At 41.6% G+C, this 23,634-nt stretch overlaps 1 protein-coding gene across 5 annotated transcripts; it reads left to right on the top strand.

Moving 5' to 3' along the window:
• The first annotated feature begins 779 nt into the window (after positions 1–779).
• On the top strand, positions 780–23,385 carry rbbp8l (retinoblastoma binding protein 8-like). 5 transcript variants are annotated; one of them, XM_058991056.1, is made up of 15 exons: positions 780–994; positions 11,735–11,854; positions 12,127–12,169; positions 12,336–12,431; positions 12,633–12,745; positions 13,136–13,211; positions 14,204–14,349; positions 14,584–14,642; positions 15,070–15,105; positions 15,554–15,672; positions 15,894–16,641; positions 17,021–17,114; positions 17,315–17,373; positions 17,917–18,013; positions 21,443–23,385. In XM_058991056.1, the coding sequence occupies exons 2-15, from the start codon at positions 11,788–11,790 to the stop codon at positions 21,451–21,453; spliced, it is 1,764 nt and encodes a 587-aa protein (XP_058847039.1). In that variant the 5' UTR covers positions 780–994; positions 11,735–11,787; the 3' UTR covers positions 21,454–23,385. The 5 variants fall into 5 exon arrangements, with proteins under 5 accessions (XP_058847039.1, XP_058847038.1, XP_058847034.1 ...); XM_058991055.1 differs by having other exon boundaries at positions 782–994; positions 14,219–14,349; positions 17,917–18,009; positions 21,443–23,383; XM_058991051.1 differs by having other exon boundaries at positions 783–994; positions 17,917–18,009; positions 21,443–23,382.
• Positions 23,386–23,634: the final 249 nt, after the last annotated feature.

Genomic DNA, 23,634 nt, shown 5'->3' with positions numbered 1-23,634 from the left:
TAGCTGCAGATAACATCTAATAGTGATGTAGGAATATTTCAGTTTTGTACACATCTCCCCTGTTGCATTGCTCAACAATGCACTTGTGCAAACAACATAGTTTTGAACCCTGCTTTTCAAGTTTAAGAATCAGGAAATCTCAGAAGCAGCAATCCTAATGCAATGACGGTTGACTCGTGGTTGCCACCCTGTAATTAGGTGCTGTTTCAACTAAAAATTAAAAACATGCAACACCACCAAAAACACGTATGTTGCATCACAATTACTCAAACTCCTTTTCATTAAGAACTGAGATATATATATATATATATATATATATATATATATATATATATATATATATATATATATATATTTAAAAATCCTTACGAGTTCAAATTGAATAGCTAATTGGAATTTCTCATGATGGTGCAACTATTACCATATCATAGCATTGCCCCTGTGAGCACACCTCGTGTTTAAGAGGGCTAAGGAAGCAGTTCAGAGCTCATTCAATGCATGCCCATTCAAACCTCCTGCAATTGTGTCAAACTGCATGGTGGTTTAGTTACATGTGGAATATGATCCTGTCCACAAAAGTCAAAGCAAGTTGAGAATTATAAAAACCAATCTCACTGACTGGATTCGAGCCCATGTCTCCAGAGGGAAAAGGCTGATTATTTTGTGTTTGTCTTTTTGTTAAAATGCAGCCGTTAAAGTAAAATGACTTCTTTAGACTTCACTCTACCGATCTGGTTCTACCAGTTTGTAGGGTTACTGCAGAGCCAGTTCTACAACTTCCAACAGGCTCTGCTTGAGCTCTGCATCTGTGTCTAACAAAGGCAAACTGCTTGGGCAAGTTTCTCACAGGGAGCTGAAGCTCATTCCCCTGTGTGTTGGGCTCTTGTGCGAGGCTCTAGCAAAATTCTCCTGGGCATTTCTCTTTCCACATAGCATCTTAAGGAATGGAGAACTGGGAGTGTGAACTTTGAAACTAGGAAGAAAGAAGTATAAGGTAAGCACTGCAGTCGCTTCCACTTCGTTCTCTCCAATGGAATGTGATCAATGTGGTTAGCTGGCAGCCAGGGAGCTATGTGCTGCATTAAGCTGTGATGGTAGCTTTTATGAAACACTCAATAATTGCTGGCCGATACAAATATCTCTCATGGATACAAGCCTGCAGTTTCTGTCAGAAGACAGATAAGCTTTGTTTTTAGGGATAGGTTGCAGAGTGAAGGTGGATGGGTTGTATAACTATTTGTACATTAAACTTCAAACGATATTTGGAAAGCGCAAGAAACTTAAATATTATAATGTGTCCCTTTGACACATTAGGTGCTTATGGTATTTATTTTGCCTTCTATAATGCACTGTACAGAAAGGTCTCAATGGAAGGTAACACATGAATTCATTAGGACATTTCAAGGGGGTCCTGGCAAGAAATAGCTTTATAAAATCTATAAATCATTCATACAGGACAAAAACAGTTCAAACAATCATAAAAACATGAATACAAATAAAAGCATAAAAAAGTCAAACAATTTCAATACATGATCCTGGTCATTGTCAATATTTACAGGCTTTGCAACCCTGGTCAGATTTATAATAAATATTTATGAGTGATTTAAAAAGGTATTGCAAAGAGGCCATGAATTCCAAAGATGAGATGCCTGATATACCAAGGCATGTTAGCCCATATTAGATCAAAATGTAGGATTTTTTTAAGTAGGCACATCATCTGGTCTTAGTGCATAGGTAGTAACATGTCTCTAACAGAGATGTAAGGAAACTTGGAACATTTCCAGTATACCTTATGGACTAAACCCCAAAAATTAAAGCCGCCTTTTCTCCAGACTGAGCCACCCTAACGTTTCATAGAGAGTACAGTGGTGCTGATTGCAATCTCCTAGTATAGATGGGAACCTATAGTAAATACGTAGTATAACCATGGGGAAATCATTACAAAATTACTGTGCAAATTTACTGTGGTAAAATTTCAAGGAACATTATTTCAATGAAATTCAGTGCCGTGTGGGATGCTCACTCACTGTCTCTGCCTGTGCTATCCCTGCTCTGTGGATGTGCAGTTCTGTCAGTCCAGCTCCACAGCCACTTGTAGAAGGTTATTTAAGCTATGGTGTGTAAAGTACAACCACTTCTGTGCAGACATGCGTCTAGATCACATGACAGTGCATTGGAGAACATGTAGCTTCTTGTTATGTCTTTGATCAAAATATTTAACGTATCTTAACTTGTAAGATGTTTGGTATCTTAATCTAAATTGGAAAAAAAAGCTATAGAAATATGAGGCTGTCGTACAGGGACCACACCCATATCTGCTCTATCTGGTAAAAAGAAAAATAGACTTTGCCTTCAAGCGAAATATTAAAATTGGCAATGCACGCTAAAAAAATACAGAGTGTGTGTTTGAAACAGGAAAAGCACACATTTTGTGTTAAATCTCTGATTTGTGTTACATTTAACACAAACATGTTGCATTGCTTCACGGCTCATGTTGTCCTTAACCGAACAAAATCTTTTTTTTCATTTTAACAGTTTTGCCTTCTTTTTTGAAATAGGCTGTATTACCATAAATTGAAATACATCATCTGAAATAGTTATTTTAGTCAAATGTGAATGTTATTAGTTTTGTGCAGTATGTTTCTCTTCTTGAACAGTAAATGTCATCTCAGGCATTTGACAGACCCGCAAAGCTCAGCTCAGCTTTCAAATTGTTCTGTTGTGTTCCATGCCCAGGATAACATCTGGATTTCTGACACACTCATCACTGTTAATGTCTTGTATGTGATTTATGATACAAATTAGGAACTGTATGAATATGTTTTCTCCATTGTTCTGCACAATGCCAGTCCGGTTATATTAAAACGGGCTTCTCCCTTTTGCATTAAATAAGTATATAAAGTGCCAATGATAAGTTGCAATGGATTTAGGGCTGTGCAGAAACTCATACTCATAATTGCATTTAATAAGTATTTATCAGCAGGCATTCAATAAATCCATTCATTAAAGTATTGATTTCAAAACAAGAAAAGCTGTCCTTCCTTCCGCTTTACAACTGAGTACCGATCAATGGCAATTAACTTCCATGTTGTGTTTTAAAAGCCGCTTGGAACTGAATCTTCCTCTCATCTGAAGTGCTGACATTTTTACTGACATTTTAGTCAAGAGGCAAACGGTAAGCCACTCCCTTCTGACTGCAGCAAAAAGGAAGCCTTGGGCTTCTAAACACAACAACCAGAAAGGCGAGCTGTGAGCATTCCGGTTTATTCAAAGAGCTTTGAATGTTGTTCTGTACATTATATGAAATGACTCGCCTTCTTGAGTATGAGGCTTTACAAACATCCTGTCTAATGATATAGACAGTGCATAACAAAATACTTTATGTGCACAAACAAAAATATAGTGTGTCCGACGCTGGTTAAAAGAAGTGTTTTAGTGTTCTTCTCGATGTTTGTGCTTGCATGGTGGCAGTGGTGATTCATCTGCACAGTTAGATGTGTGTTAGTTTAAACAGTATTGTGTACGCACCTAGAAGACACAATGCATTCTTTCTACCAACACTTGACTTTGCATGTGCAGTCTTGAATGTTTCCATCAACATGCGCTCACTTTTAACCTTACAAAGTTTAATAGTTTTCAAGGAAGGAGTCGACAAGAAAAAGAAACAGAGATGCTTTGTGTCCTGTTATTACCATGTTCTAGGGTGGAATTCAACCTTATTTACAGACTATTCTGTTCATGTGAAGTACTCATTTATGAACATTTCATTTTGTAAATATACAATCTAAAAAGGTGTTTGTGAGGCGTGTGAGTACAAATGGAATGTCCAGACAGTAATTTATGTGTAGAAGAATAAACAGGTTTATTATGATTACTCTCTACACAAAAAAAAGTAATCAACAAAGAAAACAAAACGGTGTGAGGGAGGGGGTGCTGGAGTAAGAATTCAAAAGAAGAGAAGTGAAAACGTCCTTAGTTGTCTTCACGGAGTCCCCGGACATAAAACAAAAGGGGATAAAACAGAAAAGAAAATATTAGTACAGTTCTCCAGTATTCAAAAACCACAGCTAAACTTTCGTCTCTCCCTCTGCCTCGTTACCCCGCCTATTTTCCCTTCGGACCAACCCCGAACACAGTAGTACGTTCCCTTTAGTATGCAACGCCCCGCCTCTGTAGTCAGTGGAACACCAATCCCCAACTGACAAGTGTCCTTATAACTCACTTGACTCCAATGGCTGGAATTTACATACTCGTACTTCCGCCCCTCACAAAGATGACTTTCGTCATGGTCACGAGACCTTGGTAAGGGAAGTCCCGAGTTGGTTTGCTGCCTTCTACTGTCGGGAGGCTGAATTACAGACCGAAACCCCTTTGACTCATCACATATCCCACTCCTCAGAGTGGAGCCGAAGGAACACTCGGAAACCTCTAACCCCTCCTTTTTCCCTCCCTCCTGGGAAAAAAAAATCAGCGTTTTGATGTAACTTACCCGCACGATGCCTTATTTAAAAGGCGAAGGGTTGGAGCGCCAGGTACCACCGCGTAATCCTATCATTTGAATCCTCCATTGTGTCTAACCACTTTAAAGAGGCATGATCTGTGATGAGTACAAAGGGTCGTCCCAGAAGATAGTATTTTAAAGACTCCACCACCCATTTTACTGCCAGGCATTCTTTCTCCACTACCGAATACCTCTGTTCTCTGGGCAGTAACTTCCGACTGATGTATAATATCGGGTGTTCTATACCATCTCTCTCCTGGGACAGAACTCGACTATCTACTCTCCTCCCTCCCCTCTCTGTCTACCCCGACTGTCCTGTTGGGTGACTTCAACATCCATCTCTCCAACTGCTGGATTCCTCCCTCTCCTTCACTCCTTCGACTTCTGTCTCTCTCCGTCCCCTCCTACCCACAAAGCTGGCCGTCAACTGGACCTCACCTTCTCCAGGGCCTGCTGCCCCTCCAACCTCTCTGTCACCCCCCTGGACCTCTCTGATCACTATTTCATCTCTTTTTCTCTGTCTCTCCCCCCTCTCCCTGCTCCTCCTACCCCCACTGTCACCTCTCGCCGTAACCTTCGCTCTCTCTCCCCCTCTGTCCTTGCCTCCACTGCTCTCTCTCACCTCCCTCCTATCGACTCCTTTTCACAACTCTCCGTAGACTCTGCTACCTCCACCCTCTTCTCCTCACTCACCTCCTCCCTCGACTCCCTCTGTCCCCTCACCTGCCGACCTGCTCGCCCCTCCCCTCCCCATCCCTGGCTCTCCTCTGTGCTCCGCTCGGCAAGAATCACACTGCGATCTGCTGAAAAGAAATGGAAGAGAACCAAACTCCCTGCTGCCCTAGACCTTTACCGCACTCTCCTCTCCTCCTTCTCCTCTACTCTCTCCTCTGCTAAATGTGCTTATTTCCAATCTGTAATCGAAGCCTCCACTAACAACCCACGTAAACTATTCTCTACCTTCTCCTCCCTCCTAAACCCTCCCCCCCTCCTCCTCCCTCCTCTATCTCCCCTGACGACTTTGCCTCCTTCTTCTCTTCTAAAATCTCAGATATCCGCAAACTCTTTAACACCTCTCCCTCCCCCGCACCCCCTCCTGCTCCAACCCTTACACCTACTACATCCCCTACTAACTCGCCCTCCCTCTCCACCTTCTTGCCCCTCTCAGACTCTGACCTCTCCTCCCTGCTCCAGGGTCACAAACCCACCACGTGTGCCTTGGACCCCCTCCCCACTCACCTCTTTCAAGCTGCTGCTCCTGCTCTACTCCCCTTCATCTCCTCACTCCTCAACACCTCTCTACTTTCTGGCATCTTTCCCTCTGCCTTCAAAAAAGCCTCTATCACTCCCCTCCTCAAAAAACCCACCCTCGACCCCACCTCCCTCCAGAGCTACCGTCCTGTCTCCCTCCTACCCTTCCTCTCCAAAACCCTCGAGCGGACTGTACACCGCCAGCTCTCTGCTTTCCTGTCCAACCACTCTCTGCTTGACCCTCTCCAATCTGGCTTCCGCTCTGCTCACTCCACTGAAACCGCCCTCCTGTCTGTCACCAACTCACTTAAGTGTGCCCGAGCTGCCTCTCTCTCCTCTGTCCTAATTCTCCTCGACCTCTCTGCTGCCTTTGACACTGTTGATCACTCTATTCTACTATCATCTCTTGCTGACCTGGGGATCTCTGGCACTGCTCTGGCCTGGTTCTCCTCCTACCTCTCCAACCGCACTTACCAGGTAACCTGGCGTGGAGCAACCTCCGCACCTCACCCTCTCTTAACTGGAGTCCCCCAAGGGTCAGTCTTGGGTCCTCTCCTGTTCTCTCTCTACACCCGCTCCCTGGGCCCCCTCATCGCATCCTATGGTTTCTCATACCATTTCTATGCTGATGATGCTCAGATTTTCCTCTCCTTCCCCACCTCTGACTCCACCATCTCCTCCCGTATCTCTACCTGTCTGTCTGCTATTTCCTCCTGGATGCACTCGCATCACCTCAAACTCAACCTCTCTAAATCTGACCTCCTTTTCTTTCCCTCCTCCTCCCCCTCCTCTGATCTCTCTATCTCTGTTCCTCTGGAATCTACCACACTCTCTCCCTCTTCCTCTGCTAAGAACCTTGGAGTCACCCTGGACCCCTGCCTCTCTTATTCCCAGCACATCTCCACTCTGGCACGCACTTGCCGATTCTTCCTGAGCAACATCCGAAGAATCCGACCCTTCCTCACCAACTATGCTACCCAGCTCCTGGTCCAGGCCCTGGTACTCTCCCGCCTAGACTACTGCAACTCCCTCCTGGCTGGCCTCCCTGCGTCCGCCACCTGTCCGCTCCAGCTCATCCAGAACTCTGCTGCCCGCCTGGTGTTCTCTCTGCCTCGCTTCGCCCACGCTACTCCACTACTCCGCTCGCTCCACTGGCTCCCGATCACCGCTCGCATCCAGTTCAAGACTCTTGTACTAGCCTACAGATGCCTTGACCAGACTGCACCCAGCTACCTCCAGACCCTCATCTCTCCCTACACCCCCACTCGACCTCTCCGCTCCGCCTACACTAGAAGACTGGCTCTACCTCCGCTACGCTCCCCTGCCTCCCAAGCCCGCTCCTTCTCCACCCTTGCTCCGCAGTGGTGGAATGACCTTCCTACAGATGTCAGGACTGCCCAGTCCCTGACCACATTCCGGCGCCTCCTTAAGACTCACCTCTTCAAACAGCACCTGTAGAACTTCTCTGTTGTATCCTGGGACACTATCACCCTTCATTTTAAATATGCTTTATTTTGCTCTTATCTGCCCCCTATTTTACTACATTTAATCCTGTACTTCAGAATATTGTAATCTGCCAAGTGTTTAACCTGTAGTATTTTGCACTTAATCATATCTTGATGTAACTATCACTATCTAATCATATCCTGATGTAACTCTCACTATTATCTGCTGTATTATTGAATTGTGGTTTGTCACACTTGAAAAAATTATTGTATTTCTTGCTCTTATTGTATGACTTGTATTGTAACACTTGAATGTATTTGTATTTGCTTGCGATTGTAAGTCGCCCTGGATAAGGGCGTCTGCTAAGAAATAAATAATAATAATAAAATAATAATAACCGCCCCCAGACCAGTCTGCGATGCATCTGTCTGAAGGATGAACTCTCGGCTGAAATCCGGGCTTACTAATGCTGGGGCCTGACTCAAATTAGTTTTAATAGATTCAAAGGCCGTCTGACACTCTGCACTCCACTTAATTTTATTTGGAGCGTTCTTTTTAGTGAGATCAGTGAGAGGGGCGGCTATAGTGGAAAAGTGTGGAATAAAGCTGCGGTAATAACCAGCCAACCCTAACAATGATCTCACCTGGGTTTTCATGGTAGGTACCGGTGAATCCAACAAAGCCTGGACTTTTGAAACCAACGGTTTCACTCTACCCTTACCCATTATGAAACCTAAATATTTAGTTTCTTCTTTTCGAATAGCGTACTTTGCCATGTTCGCTGTGAGCCCCGCCTTCCTCAGAGACTGTAAGACGGCTTCTAATCTATTCAAATGTTCTCTCCAGGAAGAACTATAAATGACTACATCATCGATATACGCAGCTGCGTACTCTCGATGAGGTTGTAATACCCTGTCCATCAGTCTCTGAAAAGTAGCAGGAGCTCCATGAAGTCCGAACGGCATAGTACAAAATTGAAAAAGACCCTCTGGGGTTGAAAATGCCATTTTCTCATGAGAGGCTTTCGTTAATGGAATCTGCCAATATCCTTTCGTCAGATCCAGAGTTGAAATAAACCGAGCTCACCCCAGCTTGTCTAAGAGTTCATCTACTCGAGGCATGGGATATGCATCAAACTTGGCGATAGCATTCACCCTCCTAAAATCGATTCATAACCGTAGTGACCCGTCTGGCTTGTCTATTGGTACAATTGGGCTACACCACTCGCTTCGGGAAGGTTAAATTACCCCAAGTTTCAACATACACTCCACCTCCCTCCGAACAGAATCTCTCCGACTTTCTGGAATGCGATACGGTCTCTGTCTAACTCTCAGACCTGGCGGAGTGATAATAGCATGTTCAATCAAATGCGTTCTTCCAGGCACGTTAGAAAACACATCACCGAACATATTAATTAGATTGCTTACCTCTTTGCGTTGATCAGGAGTTAATTGTTCCCCCATAGGGACCTCAATTGCTGACTCTGGCTCAACTGAGGGTCCAAAGTCCTCTCCCTCCTGTGCAGGAGATATAAAATGGACCTCCCGTTCTTTCCACGGTTTGAGGAGATTAACATGATAAATTTGATTTTCTTTCCGACGCCCAGGCTGTCGGATCTCATAATTGACTTTACCAATTGCTCGAATAACCTCAAAGGGACCCTGCCATTTAGCAAACAACTTAGATTCCGATGAGGGCAGCAACAACAACACTTTGTCTCCAGGTCGAAAGTTCCTAATTCTTGCATTTTTATTGTAGCTTTGCTGCTGCTTCTGCTGTGCCGCTTTGAGATTATCATGTGCCAATCGACCGACTAATTCTAAGCGATCGCGTAACTGCAACACATATTTTACTACATTTTTTGACTGTTCTTCCCAGCCTTCTCTTATGAGATCCAAGATACCCAGCGGCTGCCGACCGTACAAGAGCTCAAACAGGGAAAATCCCGTTGAGGATTGTGGTACCTCACGAACTGCAAAGAGCAAGTAGGGAAGCAGTTTGGCCCAATTGCATTTTTCTTGATCTACAAAGCGGCGCAACATACTTTTCAAAGTCTGATTAAATCGTTCAACAAGCCCATCCGTTTGAGGATGAAAAACTGAGGTTCTAATTGAACGGATTTTCAATAATTTGTATAGTTGCTGAATACGGCCTGACATAAAATTAGTGCCCTGATCAGTGAGAATTTCTTTCGGGATTCCCACCCTAGAGAATATTTTTACCAATTCGTTTGCTACAACTTCTGCGTTCATAGAGCGTAAGGGAACAGCTTCTGGATATCGTGTTGCATAGTCCACTACTACCAAAATATACCGATATCCTGACTCTGCTCCCTCCAGAGGGCCTTCTAAATCTACACCAATCCTCTCAAACGGTACCCCAATAATTGGCAGTGGAACCAGAGGTGCGGGGTGAACTGACTTAGGGGCAACTAATTGACATTCAGGACACTCGGATACATACTTCCGCACAAGACCATAAACCCCAGGCCAATAAAACCGGGCCAGAGTTCGTTCCTGGGTCTTTTCAGTTCCTAAATGACCTGAAAATGGGATATCGTGCGCCAGTCTCATGACTTCCGACTGAAAAGGCCCAGGAACCAATAACTGTTTTATGAGCTGTCCCGTCCCGGGAGCCCGGGTTATTCTATATAATAAGTGCCCAGATACAGAAAAATGCGGAAATACCACCGGTTGTCCTTCCTGCATATCCTTCCCCTCAATATAAGGGCCCTCCCGACATTCCCCAGTGCTCTTACCTGTTACTGCTGACCAAGATCTTTTTGCCAGGTCCACCTCCATTACTGGACAATTCCTGGCAATGTGTCCGGGCTCATTACAACGGTAACACACTAGGGTAGGAGGCACCAACGGAGTTGATCTGTCCTGCGAGTCAATGACCGGCAGGTTAGGGGATTTTTCTCTCGCCCAGGATGGGGCTAACCTCGGCCTCCACGGTCTGATGGTCTGGCTACCCTCTCTGGGCTTCCTTGGCTGGTTGGTCCGAGTCAGTTTAGGGGCAGGAGTGGGGTCTGAGCCGGCGCCTTCGTTCGCGTCTTCATATGCCTCTGCCAGGATGATGGCATCCTCGAGAGTGGTAGGTCGATTTTTCTTAATCCACTCTCGATGTCCTGGCGGTAGTACAGACGCGAACTGCTCTATGACGATCTTTTGCACCAGTTCTTGGGGTGTGTGTTCTTCCGGCCGCAGCCACCGGGTGCACTGATCCATGAGATACTGTCCTGCAACCCGGGGCCGCGTCCCCTTGGACAGCTGGTATTCCCGAAAACGGCGCTGGTATGTTTCCTCCGTGATCCCGAGGCGTGAGAGAATGGCTTCTTTTATTTTATCGTAATTTAATGCTTCCGTGGCCGTCAAGGCTCTATAAGCTGCCTGGGCTTCTCCTGTCAGGCAAGGTGCCAATTTCATGGCCCAATGTTCCCTAGGCCATTCTGCAGCCTCCGCCACTCTCTCAAAGGTGATCAAGAAAGCCTCGGGATCATCTTCCGGAGTCATCTTCTGCCGCTTCGGTTGTGCTGCAAACATCCGGGCAACCGCCGTCTCTGATGTTGATGGAGGTATTGATAGCTTCTCCACCAGCTGTCCAAAGAACTGGGCGAGCTGTTCCTGGCGCCGTGTCTCTCTTTCCTCTCGCTTCTCCTCCTGCTCCCTAAACATCGCAAAAACTGTAGCTGGATCCATCTCCCACAATGACACCACGTGTGAGGCGTGTGAGTACAAATGGAATGTCCAGACAGTAATTTATGTGTAGAAGAATAAACAGGTTTATTATGATTACTCTCTACACAAAAAAAAGTAATCAACAAAGAAAACAAAACGGTGTGAGGGAGGGGGTGCTGGAGTAAGAATTCAAAAGAAGAGAAGTGAAAACGTCCTTAGTTGTCTTCACGGAGTCCCCGGACATAAAACAAAAGGGGATAAAACAGAAAAGAAAATATTAGTACAGTTCTCCAGTATTCAAAAACCACAGCTAAACTTTCGTCTCTCCCTCTGCCTCGTTACCCCGCCTATTTTCCCTTCGGACCAACCCCGAACACAGTAGTACGTTCCCTTTAGTATGCAACGCCCCGCCTCTGTAGTCAGTGGAACACCAATCCCCAACTGACAAGTGTCCTTATAACTCACTTGACTCCAATGGCTGGAATTTACATACTCGTACTTCCGCCCCTCATAAAGATGACTTTCGTCATAGTCACGAGACCTTGGTAAGGGAAGTCCCGAGTTGGTTTGCTGCCTTCTACTGTCGGGAGGCTGAATTACAGACCGAAACCCCTTTGACTCATCACAGTGTTATTATCATGTTATTACCAGTTTAAGATGATGATTTTAGATAATAACACTCTATTACAATACATTTTTGACATACATGTTTCCATAACATTTCATAAGAATGGTATGTCTATATATTACTGCATGCTGGCATGTGATCACACTGTTAAGGAGGAGATTCATGATTGAAATAGCTTTGAACATGTCTCTAATCATATCTATGTATGTGTTTGCTGTTGTGATTCAGGGATACAGGATTTCCGGTGCTCCAGTACAGTGACAGACAGCCTTGGTTTTGCCATGCCTATGGACAGCTTTGAGGAGCTGCATAACAAGCTCCGGGAGCTCCACGAGAAGGAGATACACAGTATGCTGTTTTATTTCATTTGATATTGCATTGCTCTGCTAGAGAGATGGGAGGCACAATACAATACGTGTCAGGAGTTCAAACACAGTTTTCATTTAGCGTGGGGGTCCCCCTTTGACCCAGAGTAATCCTTGTGTAGAAGTGAGGCTGGGTAGGTCTGTGACATCAACTCCAATGAGAGGACAAGTATCAAACTTCCCCAGAATTATTATATTAGAAACATACATTCCAACGCACGTTTTCTTTTTTTTATTTTGGTCAATGCTCTCTAGGTTTGCAAGCAAAGGTTACAGAGCTGACCATGGAAAAATGCTGGTGAGTGCACACCTTCTTTATATATCTACAAAATGCCATTAATGGCTTATCCTGCTCTTGAAACAGGGGTTGACCCAATGAGAAAACATACATATGAATAATAATAATAATAATAATAATAATAATAATAATAATAATAATAATAATAATATATTTTACTAAACAGTGACTCACAGAGGATAGAGGATTTATTCAAGAAAAACCAGCAGCTACGAGAACACCAGAAGATGCTTCATGAGAATGTCAAGCTGTTGGAAAACAGGTCAGTTTTCTCCCCTTTTCTTCTGCAAGTATCAGTCACGCTGGTTTTAAACAACAATACAAACCTCTCTAACTGTGAGGAGAAGAGTGGATCCCATTGACGATACACCAGTTCTTGTTCAGTGTGAATTTACGTTGATGAAGAGGGGGCACCAGGGTACCAAGTGAAATGACCCTGAGTTCTCTGATGCGTTTCTGACAGGTTACGAGCTGGTCTGTGCGACAGGTGTACTGTCACTCAAGATGTGGCTAAGAAGAAGCAGCAGGACTATGAGACTTCTCAACTACACAGTCTCCAGCACATTACCATTCTGGGTATGACTTTGTTTGAACTGATTTGTGACTTTAGTATCATTACATTTAGCTCCCACATACATATGCCAACCTAATATACCAGATATGAAATAGGGATGTCTTCTTGAATTTGTGTTTCCTAGTCACTCTATTATAATGCTAAAGATAATGAATAAGTGTCAGTCCTATTCGGCACATGTTAAAGGATTGTATTTGATGAGGGGCCTCTTAAGACAGACCCTCTTTTTACCTTTTTAACATTTTGCTGACCGTTTGTAAGATGTGCATGAATTGGCCCTGAACTCAGTGAGTTTACACTGCACCTGCTTCTACTGCTAACTGTAACCTACAATAATAAACTGTGAAATATTAACTTATTCACTGCTCCACGTTTGTTTGCTGTTTCTACAGTCAACGAGATGAACGTGTTGAAAAAGGAAAACAAAAAGCTTCTGGAAGAGGTCAAGAACCTCAGAAGCATGTTGGAGTAAGTGCTGTGTTGTTGTGTTTGTTCCCCTCAGAGGCAACGCTAACGCTAGTCCAGCTGGGAAGCACACTGGGTCAACCAGTGCATTCATGATTCTATAGCTCTGGCCCAACGTTTTACATCACCCTATAGAATTAACTCATTTTGCTATACAAAGTTGAATGAAACCTGCTGAATAATGTTATGTTAACATATTGAATTATGTACCTCTTTGTAGTTTTCCATATACTTAATGAATAACTGACAAAAATTGAAAAATGTGACATTTCGAAATCTAACATGAAATGTGGTACTAAAATCGTGGCTTCCAATAGACTTTTGCGATATCATTTTGCAGTTTCTTTGATTACATGAGCTTAAATAAAAGTAACAGCAGAGGAACAGCCTGGGGCCAAGATGGCCACCTTTGCACAGTAATGGTTTAATTGGTTTGTTTAGTTGTTTTAATAAGTTAATTGAGAAAGTGTGGAATGTGGCCAGGTGGTGATTGGTTTATTGATGTCAATTACCCCTGGTCACACCCTATAAGGAGATGGTTCAGTGAAGACACTTTGTCCAGCCATGACAGGGTCAGGGATAGGGACAGGGACAGGAAGAAACATTGCGATAGCTGAAGCTTGGGTGTGTAGATGTGTTTTGTTTAAATTATTTAGTTTGTTCCTGTTTTATTTTGTTTTGTTGTTAACAAAAGTGTGCAAGGAAGCATTAAAACTGCATGATCTGAGTCTGGGTTTGCTGTGCTGGCCAGCCACCACAGAGATATTCAAGTCATTTCCTAAAACAGCTTTCAAATTGAAGCAGTATGACTATCTGAGAATACGTTATTTGAGATGTTGTCTGCATTAATGTGAAGTGCACTTTCAGATTGTCACAGAAAGAAGCATGAGCCGTACTGTTCAACGCATGCAGTGACTTTGTTTAAACATGTACACATTGTCCACTACTTATGGTAAAAAAAAGTAAATTGTCTTTTTAACTTATTTTGCTCACAGTGAAATGAATGGCAGACATCCCAAAGCACCAATCCCAGGATGCAGCTCACAGACAGACGTAGCCAAACAGACGTTAGAGGAAAGGGCTGTGAGGCTGCAGTTCCACAACAGTCTTGAGAAAAGATGCCACCAGCAACTATCAGAGGGTATGGTTGTGATGTGTTGCAGTTCTGGGTCAGGATAGATGTGGGGACATGTTCTACCTTGTCAAAAGGGAAATGGGGTTTTTAAAAATACAAGAGTGTAATTGCAGAATACAGTGTCTGGTCTGAACATGTCTGAACTGTATTGGTTTTAAAGGTACATGCAGTTCTGTAAAGCTATCTGTATACGTGATCTATGGACAGTGGTTCCATACTGGGCTGTCTTTTGTTTTTCAGGAGGGATGTCTGGATATGGAAAGCCAACAAGTTGGAGCGGACATGAAACTCAAGTAACTGTAATTAATGTATTAATTTTCAGCATACAAAATTATTATTATTATTATTATTATTATTATTATTATTATTATTATTATTATAGTCATGCAGTCTGAAGTAAGATTAATGGCTTACAGCCATTGGTGGATTTTGATAACTGCGGAAAAGTACAGCGCATGCAGTAAAAGTAGTCAGTTATTGCATGGTTTTGTCAGTATTATAATATTATAATTCTGTGACTAGGATGTGTAAAGGTCTGTTGCATTTATTTCAACACCTTATGCCTGCTGGGCACAAAATATACAAAACATAGCTTTTGGGTTTTTGCTTTTTATCACTCAAGCTTATACCACTTTCAGATTTGCTATAACTAAAAGTGACCTGATTAAGTTTCTGTTTGATTTCAAACACATTACAATTTTCTTGTCTGTTTTTGTTTTTGTTCAGGTTGATCAGAAAACCGATCAAGAAACTGACAGTAAGGTAAAATAAATAAATACATATATACATAAATATGATAGCAAGGATTTCAGCTCTTGTATCACTTTTCATCTATTTATTTATTGAACCCGGATATTTATTCACTGAGACCAAGGCCTTGTTTACAAGAGGGTCCAGGGGGTCCACTTAGAGCCTCGTAGCCTGTTGCTTTATAATATCTCAACCTCAATGGTCTAGCACTTCAAATTCTTAACCCTTTACATTATGGGACATATACAAGCATTTGACGGCATCTTTTTTTTACACCAAGACAGGAGGTTCGTTAAAGAGCTGCTATGTGCATCCTTGTTGTTATTTGCTAGTTCAGAAGCATTTGAACTTTGCAGTGGGCTGAATGCTTTGTGAATATGGTCCTTTTAAGTATGTTCTACCTGTGAATGTCTGCAGACAGTCTATAATGGGGCTGCTCTCATCTGCTCTTTGTCTTCAGAACACCCAGCTGGTTTCAAATCAACTCCACCGAACCATTGCAATGATGGCATCTTGCATGAGAACAGAAAGTGCCAGAGCAAGCCCAGGGGCAGAGAACAGGAATGAAAGCAAGGCAGGGTATGTCTTTACTGCCCTTCCAACACCAAGATGACTTATGTTGCAAACTGGTGACACATTGTGTGTTTTCCTATATCATTAAAATTAGGACAACCTGTTCTGTAATTTACTTTCTCGTTTATTGCTTGGGACACTTGTTTCTTCAAATTATGCCTGCTTTGTTGAGTATTTGACCATGGAAATTGTAAGTGACTTAATGAGGCATTCTCTCTGATTCCCAGAGTTAAGGGTTCAGAGAAGCCTAAGAGACATGAAGTGGTTTCCCCACCAGCAGTTAGAATCAGGATCCCAACAGAAGAAAAACCCCACATCCTCAATGCACAACTGGCATACCGTGCTCACAGCGAACAAGCACTCCGACTCAAGCTAGACTGGGGTAGCAGACGTCAAGAAAAGCTTGGAGATCACAAGTCGGCAGTGGATTGTTATGAAAGTGTTTACTACATGAAGGGCCGTAGTGAGGAGTGGACTGTACCACAACACTTCCATGCCGACGTGGACCCAAAGAAAGGAACGATCAACAACGCAAGTCCAGAACATTTCTGGCATGAAAATAAGTTTTACCAGCCGGCACCCAGTGGTCTCAGCAAAACCCACAAGGGTGAAAATAATAGAACTGATGGAATTCTGACACGGGAAGAGAGAAGCCGGCCTTTAAATCACAACGGAAGTGATCAGAAGACAGAAACGGCCGAAGCACCTTTAGATCTATCCGATTACAGAAGATCCAAAGATCAGGGCCACCCCAGCATGAAGGCTGAGGCCGGCGCAGAAAGCCCAAGATCCACATTAGAGTCAGGGGAACTACAGGGAGCTGAGTCCAACAACTCGTCTCATCTTAGAGCAGTCAAGCGGTCCTATAGTGACACATCGTCCAGTGTGGATCCAGACCAATCGCCAGTGTCTTCTCACTCAGTCGCCAGTCACCACTTCCATCAAGCAAACGATGGAGACAACGAGGACAGCTCAGTAAGTGTCTCCTCTTTGTGTGAAGGCTGGTTGAGCAGAAACTAGGGCCATGGATTAAGGATCAAGTAATGCCATCTGATAACATCTTAATAAAGACAATTATTAATATATGATTATTGGAGTGTTATTTTTCTTACAAACTACCAATGGAAAGTTGTGGATCTTGTTAAAGTAATTATAGGGCTAGAATGCTTTTAATTCTTATGCTTGTCACTGTTGTTTATAACACCTGTGTTTATAATAAGACAGCAGTGGAGGAGCTACCTAGGCGAAAGAGTGGTTCATTGCACAAGTTCATTTACTTCCTTGAAGAGCATGGGTTATTTTATTTTTAAATTGTTTTGCTTAATCTGGCTTAAACCTGAAATTGTACTTTCAGGATCAAAATGAAGAAAAGGACATCGGAATTTCAAAACAGTCAAGAAAGGAAAATGAAGAAATGAAGCAGAGTTTAGGAAAAGCACTTTACCCAGGTACAGTATGGTCTAAGGGTTACAGTTAATTTACCCAGGTACATTATGGGCTAAGTGAATCAATACTAAAAGATTCTAAAGATGAAACCTCTGTATGTGTCTGACACAAGCATGAATGTACCATTAGTATAAAAAAGACATTGCGGATTTGTACTGGTATTAAGATGGTGATTACTGATCATGAAAAATGTCCTTTTCAGTCGTCGTCTTGAAAATGCTGAAGACAGAAACAGAGGCTCCAGAGTCATCGGACAGCAAGGTTGGTATTTGAATGCTGTCTGCTTTCAGTAAAGTTGCTCCCAATCTCTAGTAGTCAACGTCAAGAGATGGCAAAAGAGATAAGCGGTGCTGTTTTCTGCTATCAGCAAGTAGGGATATCTATAATTTCCATAATCTGATTCTGAAGTTATTTATGAAAATAAAATTTGAAAATAGCATTGATAGATTTATAAATGTCTTTGTCATCTACACGTTTTTTAAAAACCAGTTTTATTTTAGTACTTCTGGAAGTCTGTAGTGAAAGTTGTGCCCAGCATTTCAAAACCAAAATGAAACAACTTTCCATGACACAGAGTGTAGGCTTGAAATGAAATAAGCAATCATTCATACTTAAGCCTATCATTAATTAATTAATAAGCATTTTCATTTTGAATGATCACCAATATGAGTAAGTAATGAATGTATCCTGAATTGATGCCTGGTTCACATAAACCCAAATGAGAAACAGACTTCAGACATCTTTTAAAAACGTTTCTTACAATGTCTATTATGAAGTGTAACCCTATTTCCTTTCTATAAACAGAGGGGTGCTGCTGATGAGTCTGAAGAGCCAAATTGCTCCGAAGGGAACGGGAAGGAAAGAAAGAAAAGGAAAAGAGGCGAGGGGCAGGGCAATGTAGGTAAAAAAGATGTTACAAAGTACCACTGATTGTTCCTCCTTATTTTCAAGGGAGAAAACAACCCTGTATGATAATAGTCTGAACTATTGCATGCTATAGCTCTTGGGCACAGCTTTGATTATATAAACTGTAGAAACTGAAGTACATTTTAGTGTCACTGTAGACACCAATCGTGCCAATCTTCCCCTATAAATCAAGGGGCCAGTTACAACACTGGCAACCTTCATGACGTTTGCAACATGAGTTGGTTTGGTTGTTCTTCAACCGCATGTGTCCAGTTAAATGAATGTTGAAATCCAGTTTTGACCCCTGCAGTCAGTGACGCCCAATCACTTACCTTCTCACTTAAAAATACTTAAAAGAAGACCCAGCTTGCTTTGTACCAATGCAGGCGTGTGCAAACATGCCTTGTCCGTTTTCTGGAAGTCCTAGAGTGAACCAACACACCTGTCACATTTATTTGATTAATGGGTATTTAAAAACACGAGGACACGATACAAATGAAGGAATTACAACCCGTCAAACAGAAAGGGTATTTACCATCACTAAGTGGTGTAAACAGTGCCCATTTGTTTGCCTAAGGTGATGCAGTTGAATCTCGATAACTTTTGATAATACAAGTCATTTAAAAAAAAAAAACAGGGAAGAACATGAATTGTTCCACTGAGTGAGGGCCTAGTGCCAGAGAAATGCATTTTTAACACCTGTTTGGTCAAACATAACAGCACTCTGAATGCTTGCACAGGCAATCATAACGACCACTGACTGACAACGTATGCCCCATTATGAATAGCAAGTATCTGATATAGGGAGTAGAGTTTCATTCAAACATTGTTTGACATTCGTGTTTGGATTGCTGAACAGGGATTTCCTACAGGTTACAAAATACTGGAAATCGGCCCTGATAAGGTCCACTGTTGAAGTACTTTGTGTGCACATTCTCTCATGCAGAGATAACATTTGTTCACTAAAAGAAAAGCTGCTGAAGGGCACTTGGCTTTTTTGTCAAGGGCAATAAATGCCAAATGAACCATTGGGCTGCTGCTGCTTCTGGTCTCTGATTGGTTGGGCTAATGGAGGCTATTATCTTAAGAACCTCCCAGGTTTCACTTATGCAATGACATTGACAAGTTCATCCTAAAACCATGACTGAAGGTCACAGTGACCTTATTTATGTGATACGTAACAGGCTGCAGCTAGAAGCCACCCTTCTCTCCCTTAGTCAGCACTCATTTTCCCAGATTTTCAGATTTCCACCCCCAATCCTCACTGTGGAATGACCTCATATGAATGCGTATACTTTAGCAAATGTTCTTGGGGGTTTTAGAATCTTAATGAAGAATGTGTTCTACAATCGGAATAACCTGATATGAAAGACAGTGACACCCAGTGAATAGCATTGCGTTCATCTTAGAACAAAGTCAAACACTGTAATCACATTCTCTCAAGCTCATAAATACAACGCTTCATATCAGTGGTGACTCAGTCGTTAATTAATACATGCATTAATAATAACCAAACCATCAGAAGGATTTTGTGCAAGGAAGAGCTCCTCCTGCTGAGCTACCAGCACCACTTCCTGCAGCTCTCAGTATGCAGAGCCGAGCCAGTTTGCCAAAAGTGTTTGGTGTTCAAAAACTAATAGAGCAACGGTGCGGCTGTATCTTGCATCGCTATATTTTGTAAATATATTTAGGAATTTATTTATAATCCACCAATGTTACTGATTATTTCGACTTACTAAAGTTCAGTTAGTTCTGTTGAGGGGGTAAAAAGAAAGTTTTTGATTTGCCAAAGTTATCCCGTTTAAGGACAGTTGTTGTTTTTTCTAGTTGTCTTTTGTTTGGGTGCTTAAAAAAATAAGTTGCGCAGCGCAACGAGGGCCGTAGTTGTATGTATGGTACACCTGTACAGTATTTAGTTTGACTATTTTTGTAAATAATTTAGAATTGTTTTATTTTCTCTTTTTTCTTTATATAAATATAATAAAGAGAAATTTGGTAGAATATTGTGTTTTTATTGTGTGTTACATAAGTGTACCGTACCCACGGTTTTTATGTCGATTTGCTTCAAATTGTCAGAAACTCGGTCATAAACACTGTTTACTGCACTGATCTTCCTGAACACTTCTGTCTGCCAACAGAGAAACTAGAGCCTGCACTCTCTCCACGTTGAAGGCTGTGCTTTTCTCTCATCACACTCGCTGCCTGCCATGTTTGTTGTTTTTCTTTGACTGATGAAATGTAATGACAAAAATCCTTAACCTCGCCCCCGCCCCTGGCTCAGCTCACAGCCGGATTCAGATGTCTTGTGTGGTCAGAGTTTCATTGTTTGATTCTCGCTCGGTTCCACAAATAGCCAGTGGAGACCCACCTGTACCAGTACCGTACCGAGCCCACACGGGGCAGATGTGCCAGTGGAGAAAATACCTGACAACTTCAGAACCCATACGGGCATATGCGCAGGCCTCACGTGTGCATTCTGGAAAGAAGCAACAGCAAACATGCAATTTCATTAAGAAATGATATCTGCAGTTACCATGATAGGTGAAAGAAATCTGCCACTTTAGTTCCTTTAAAGCTGGCCCCAGTTATTAGAGGTAATTTGCGTGCAGACATGTTGGTGGAAAAGACCGTCACCGCCATTCCTGTCAAATCCGGTTCCTAATACAATTAACTCTATGTTTGTGTAGTCATTTCAGGAACGTTAACTGAAACCTAAACCCTGTACAGTCCCAGTGTTCACCCTTTCCTAGTATTATCAGCATTGAACCTGCGAATCTGGTTATACTTGTAACAGCTACTCTGTACTGCAATGTGACAGGTGTCTCATACAATCCATTGTGACCGCTTATATAAAACAATTACGTAAACCCAACTGTATTAATCAAGCTGGAATTCTATCAAGGCAGGTTTGGTGACATGGCGAGCAATGAGAGGAAACTAGTAAATGATGTCATTTATAGAAAAAGAAAAACTTGCTATGTATCACAATCATACTGCTGTTTCCCTTAGGATCTTTCCTGATATGTTTTTTGTCCACTTGTAGGTATAAGACTTCAAGGACGGGCTTATTCTGTATTTGTTTAGCCCCTGCGTTAAACATTCCAATTAATTATATTACCTTGTTGCTTAAATCGAAGTGAATTCTAACCCTAAACTCAAACTTGAGTAGAGTATTATTGGAAACAATTGGCAAAGCTTTTCTTTTGTAACACTACCATCTAGTGGACTGGCTAAAAATTACAGTTTTAACAGAGCAAACAGATTCCTCTAGTCTAGTGCATTTCATTATTCTTGGGAAGGATAAAAAAAAAACATTCTATACTGTACAACTGAAAATAGGAATGCTTTCGAGACATTCATCTATTTTGTATCCTTGGTGAATTAAGTTGTATTCCAATTGCTAAAATATCTTAATATTTTACAGCTTTGGACTGAGGAAACACATTCTCTACGCCAGTAAAGAAAGTTTGCCCTCGGAAATGAAAGCTGCCTTCATTCTTCCCCGTGGAGCTACAGTCTTTTTAGCCTTTTAACTCCATTTCCAATACCCCCTGTGTTTATCTCTGCAAAAGGAATCATCTGTTCCCAGTGCCACGCCCATTGAAAGCACTTGCAACCATTGGACTTGGATATGCTGTGTCTGGACATCACCATGGATACAATAGAATGTGTTCTTGAGGGGCCAAAAGCCAGACTCACAGTATGCCTGCCATAGCATAAATTCAGTCTCCAGACTGATTGGTCCAATGAATTTGCTTGCCTCAAAAGTGTCATAAATGAGTTTACTAATTATTCTAGTTAAAATGTACATCAATGTGTTTTATATGCTATGCGTTGAAAATCTTTGCAGGAAGTTGTTTCATCGACTGTTTGTCCAAAGAGTCTGTGGTGATGTGTTACCTGCTTCATGTGAGAAAACATAAAGGAATTTCCTCTAAAGTAAATGTAGACACAATGGGTCGTATTTATTAAACTTTAAAAAGGATTAGAAGTCCATTCTCTTTTTCCTAAGCACTATTTAACGTCAGAGCGTGTTCATAAACACTATTCAAATATAATTCCTCAAAACAATCATTTTGTGAATAGGGCCCAATATTTCTATATGTAAATAATAAAAAGGAAGATATTCATACTGCATTTCCAAATGCAAACACATTTTGTTTTACAAAACTTCTTTGAAAGCACAGGTCTCCTCTATTGTTTCACATAATACTTCCTGATTCATAATTAAATAGGAATTTAGTCCCCTCTCTCTCTCTCTCTCTCTCTCTCTCTCTCTCTCTCTCTCTCTCTCTCTCTCTCTCTGGCTCGCTTAAGTTCAAATACTTTATTGGCATAACAAGCATTGTCAAAGATACAATGCATTAGAGAACACAAAAGAACAGACATGAAATAAACAGAATTATATATATACAGTATATATATATATATATAGTCACGAGTGACCCTAAAACCTGTCTTCCCTTTTTTGAGTGAAAGGTGTATGCTGCAGAGATGGATGGCTCTTCGATAGAAACAGCTTAATTTATTAGTTTTTTGCAGGTATCAGGCTTTTAAAGACACAACTGTGGTGGCTTTGACAGACTCACTGAGAGCAGAAACTGAACCAAGACTGTCTGTCACTGCTACTGGTAGCAGGCTGATCTTTGGGATACAAATTGAACATTTGTGAAACTGCAACAAATGTTGTAATGACTGTAATGTATTTTAAAGAATATAAAGTCAGCAGAAATATTAAATAAATTGTTAAAACACACTATTCAGAAATAAATGTTATAATGTACTCTGTATTAGTTTATGAGAATATTGTAGGATTCTATATTCCTGTTAATTCTAGTATAACAGTAGAAAAATATTATTAGTGAATGTGTAAGGTCTGAAAAGAGAGCTCCTGGTATCAAAAGGTCAGGCTGACCTACTGAAAGTTCCAAACTTCCCTTATGAGGCAAAAGCATCTTTTTAATTTGACTCAGAACCTCAAACATTCCGATCTAGCGAGAACAGAATGACAAACTCTATGGAGCACAGTTAATATGCCAGAAACAATTGAACTAAAATAGGTTTGTGGTTCTACTATAGTAAGAAAAAAAAAGTATTTAAATAAATAAGAAACCTAATATAATAACCTTAAGTAAATGAATGAGGATGCTAGGTGCCTAATTAAAATTAATCTCTTGCCTTCTGTGTATATCAATGGAGTAAAATAAAATGACAATTTATAACAGAGACTGCTATATTGAAGTATCTGAATTAGAAATACATGTTATAAAATCATTTAAAGTTAAACTGTTATACAAATAAAATTAAGTTCAGTACTAACTGACAATGTCACAATATTGTAATAACTGTACTGTGTTTTAAAGCATATACAACCAGTAGAAATACTATTGAAGCAAATTATCAGCAGGATAACAGAATCTGAATTAAGAAAACTGAACAAATGTTAATGTTAGAAAAAAAAGCTTGCTGAGTGCCTTTGTTATTAGTGCATATACACTCTTGGAAGCTGGTCAGACTTAAAAACAGGGCTTCCCCTATCTTTAAATGACTGAATAAAACTATAAAAGCAGAGGTCAAATCCTAGTCAAGTGTCACTCGACTTGGTACAACAAGCTG

This window comes from Acipenser ruthenus, chromosome 18 (assembly GCF_902713425.1).
Source record: "Acipenser ruthenus chromosome 18, fAciRut3.2 maternal haplotype, whole genome shotgun sequence".
Classification (NCBI taxonomy): domain Eukaryota; kingdom Metazoa; phylum Chordata; class Actinopteri; order Acipenseriformes; family Acipenseridae; genus Acipenser; species Acipenser ruthenus.
This window is presented reverse-complemented; position numbering and strand designations above follow the sequence as displayed.

What these genes read in the sequence shown, in the direction of transcription:
- rbbp8l (XM_058991051.1), top strand. Translation starts at nt 11,788, where the DNA reads ATGCCTATGGACAGCTTTGAGGAGCTGCATAACAAGCTCCGGGAGCTC. An exon ending in CCACGAGAAGGAGATACACA is followed by an intron (nt 11,855 to 12,126) that starts GTATGCTGTTTT and finishes AATGCTCTCTAG; the next exon opens with GTTTGCAAGCAAAGGTTACA. An exon ending in GACATGAAACTCAAGTAACT is followed by an intron (nt 14,643 to 15,069) that starts GTAATTAATGTA and finishes GTTTTTGTTCAG; the next exon opens with GTTGATCAGAAAACCGATCA.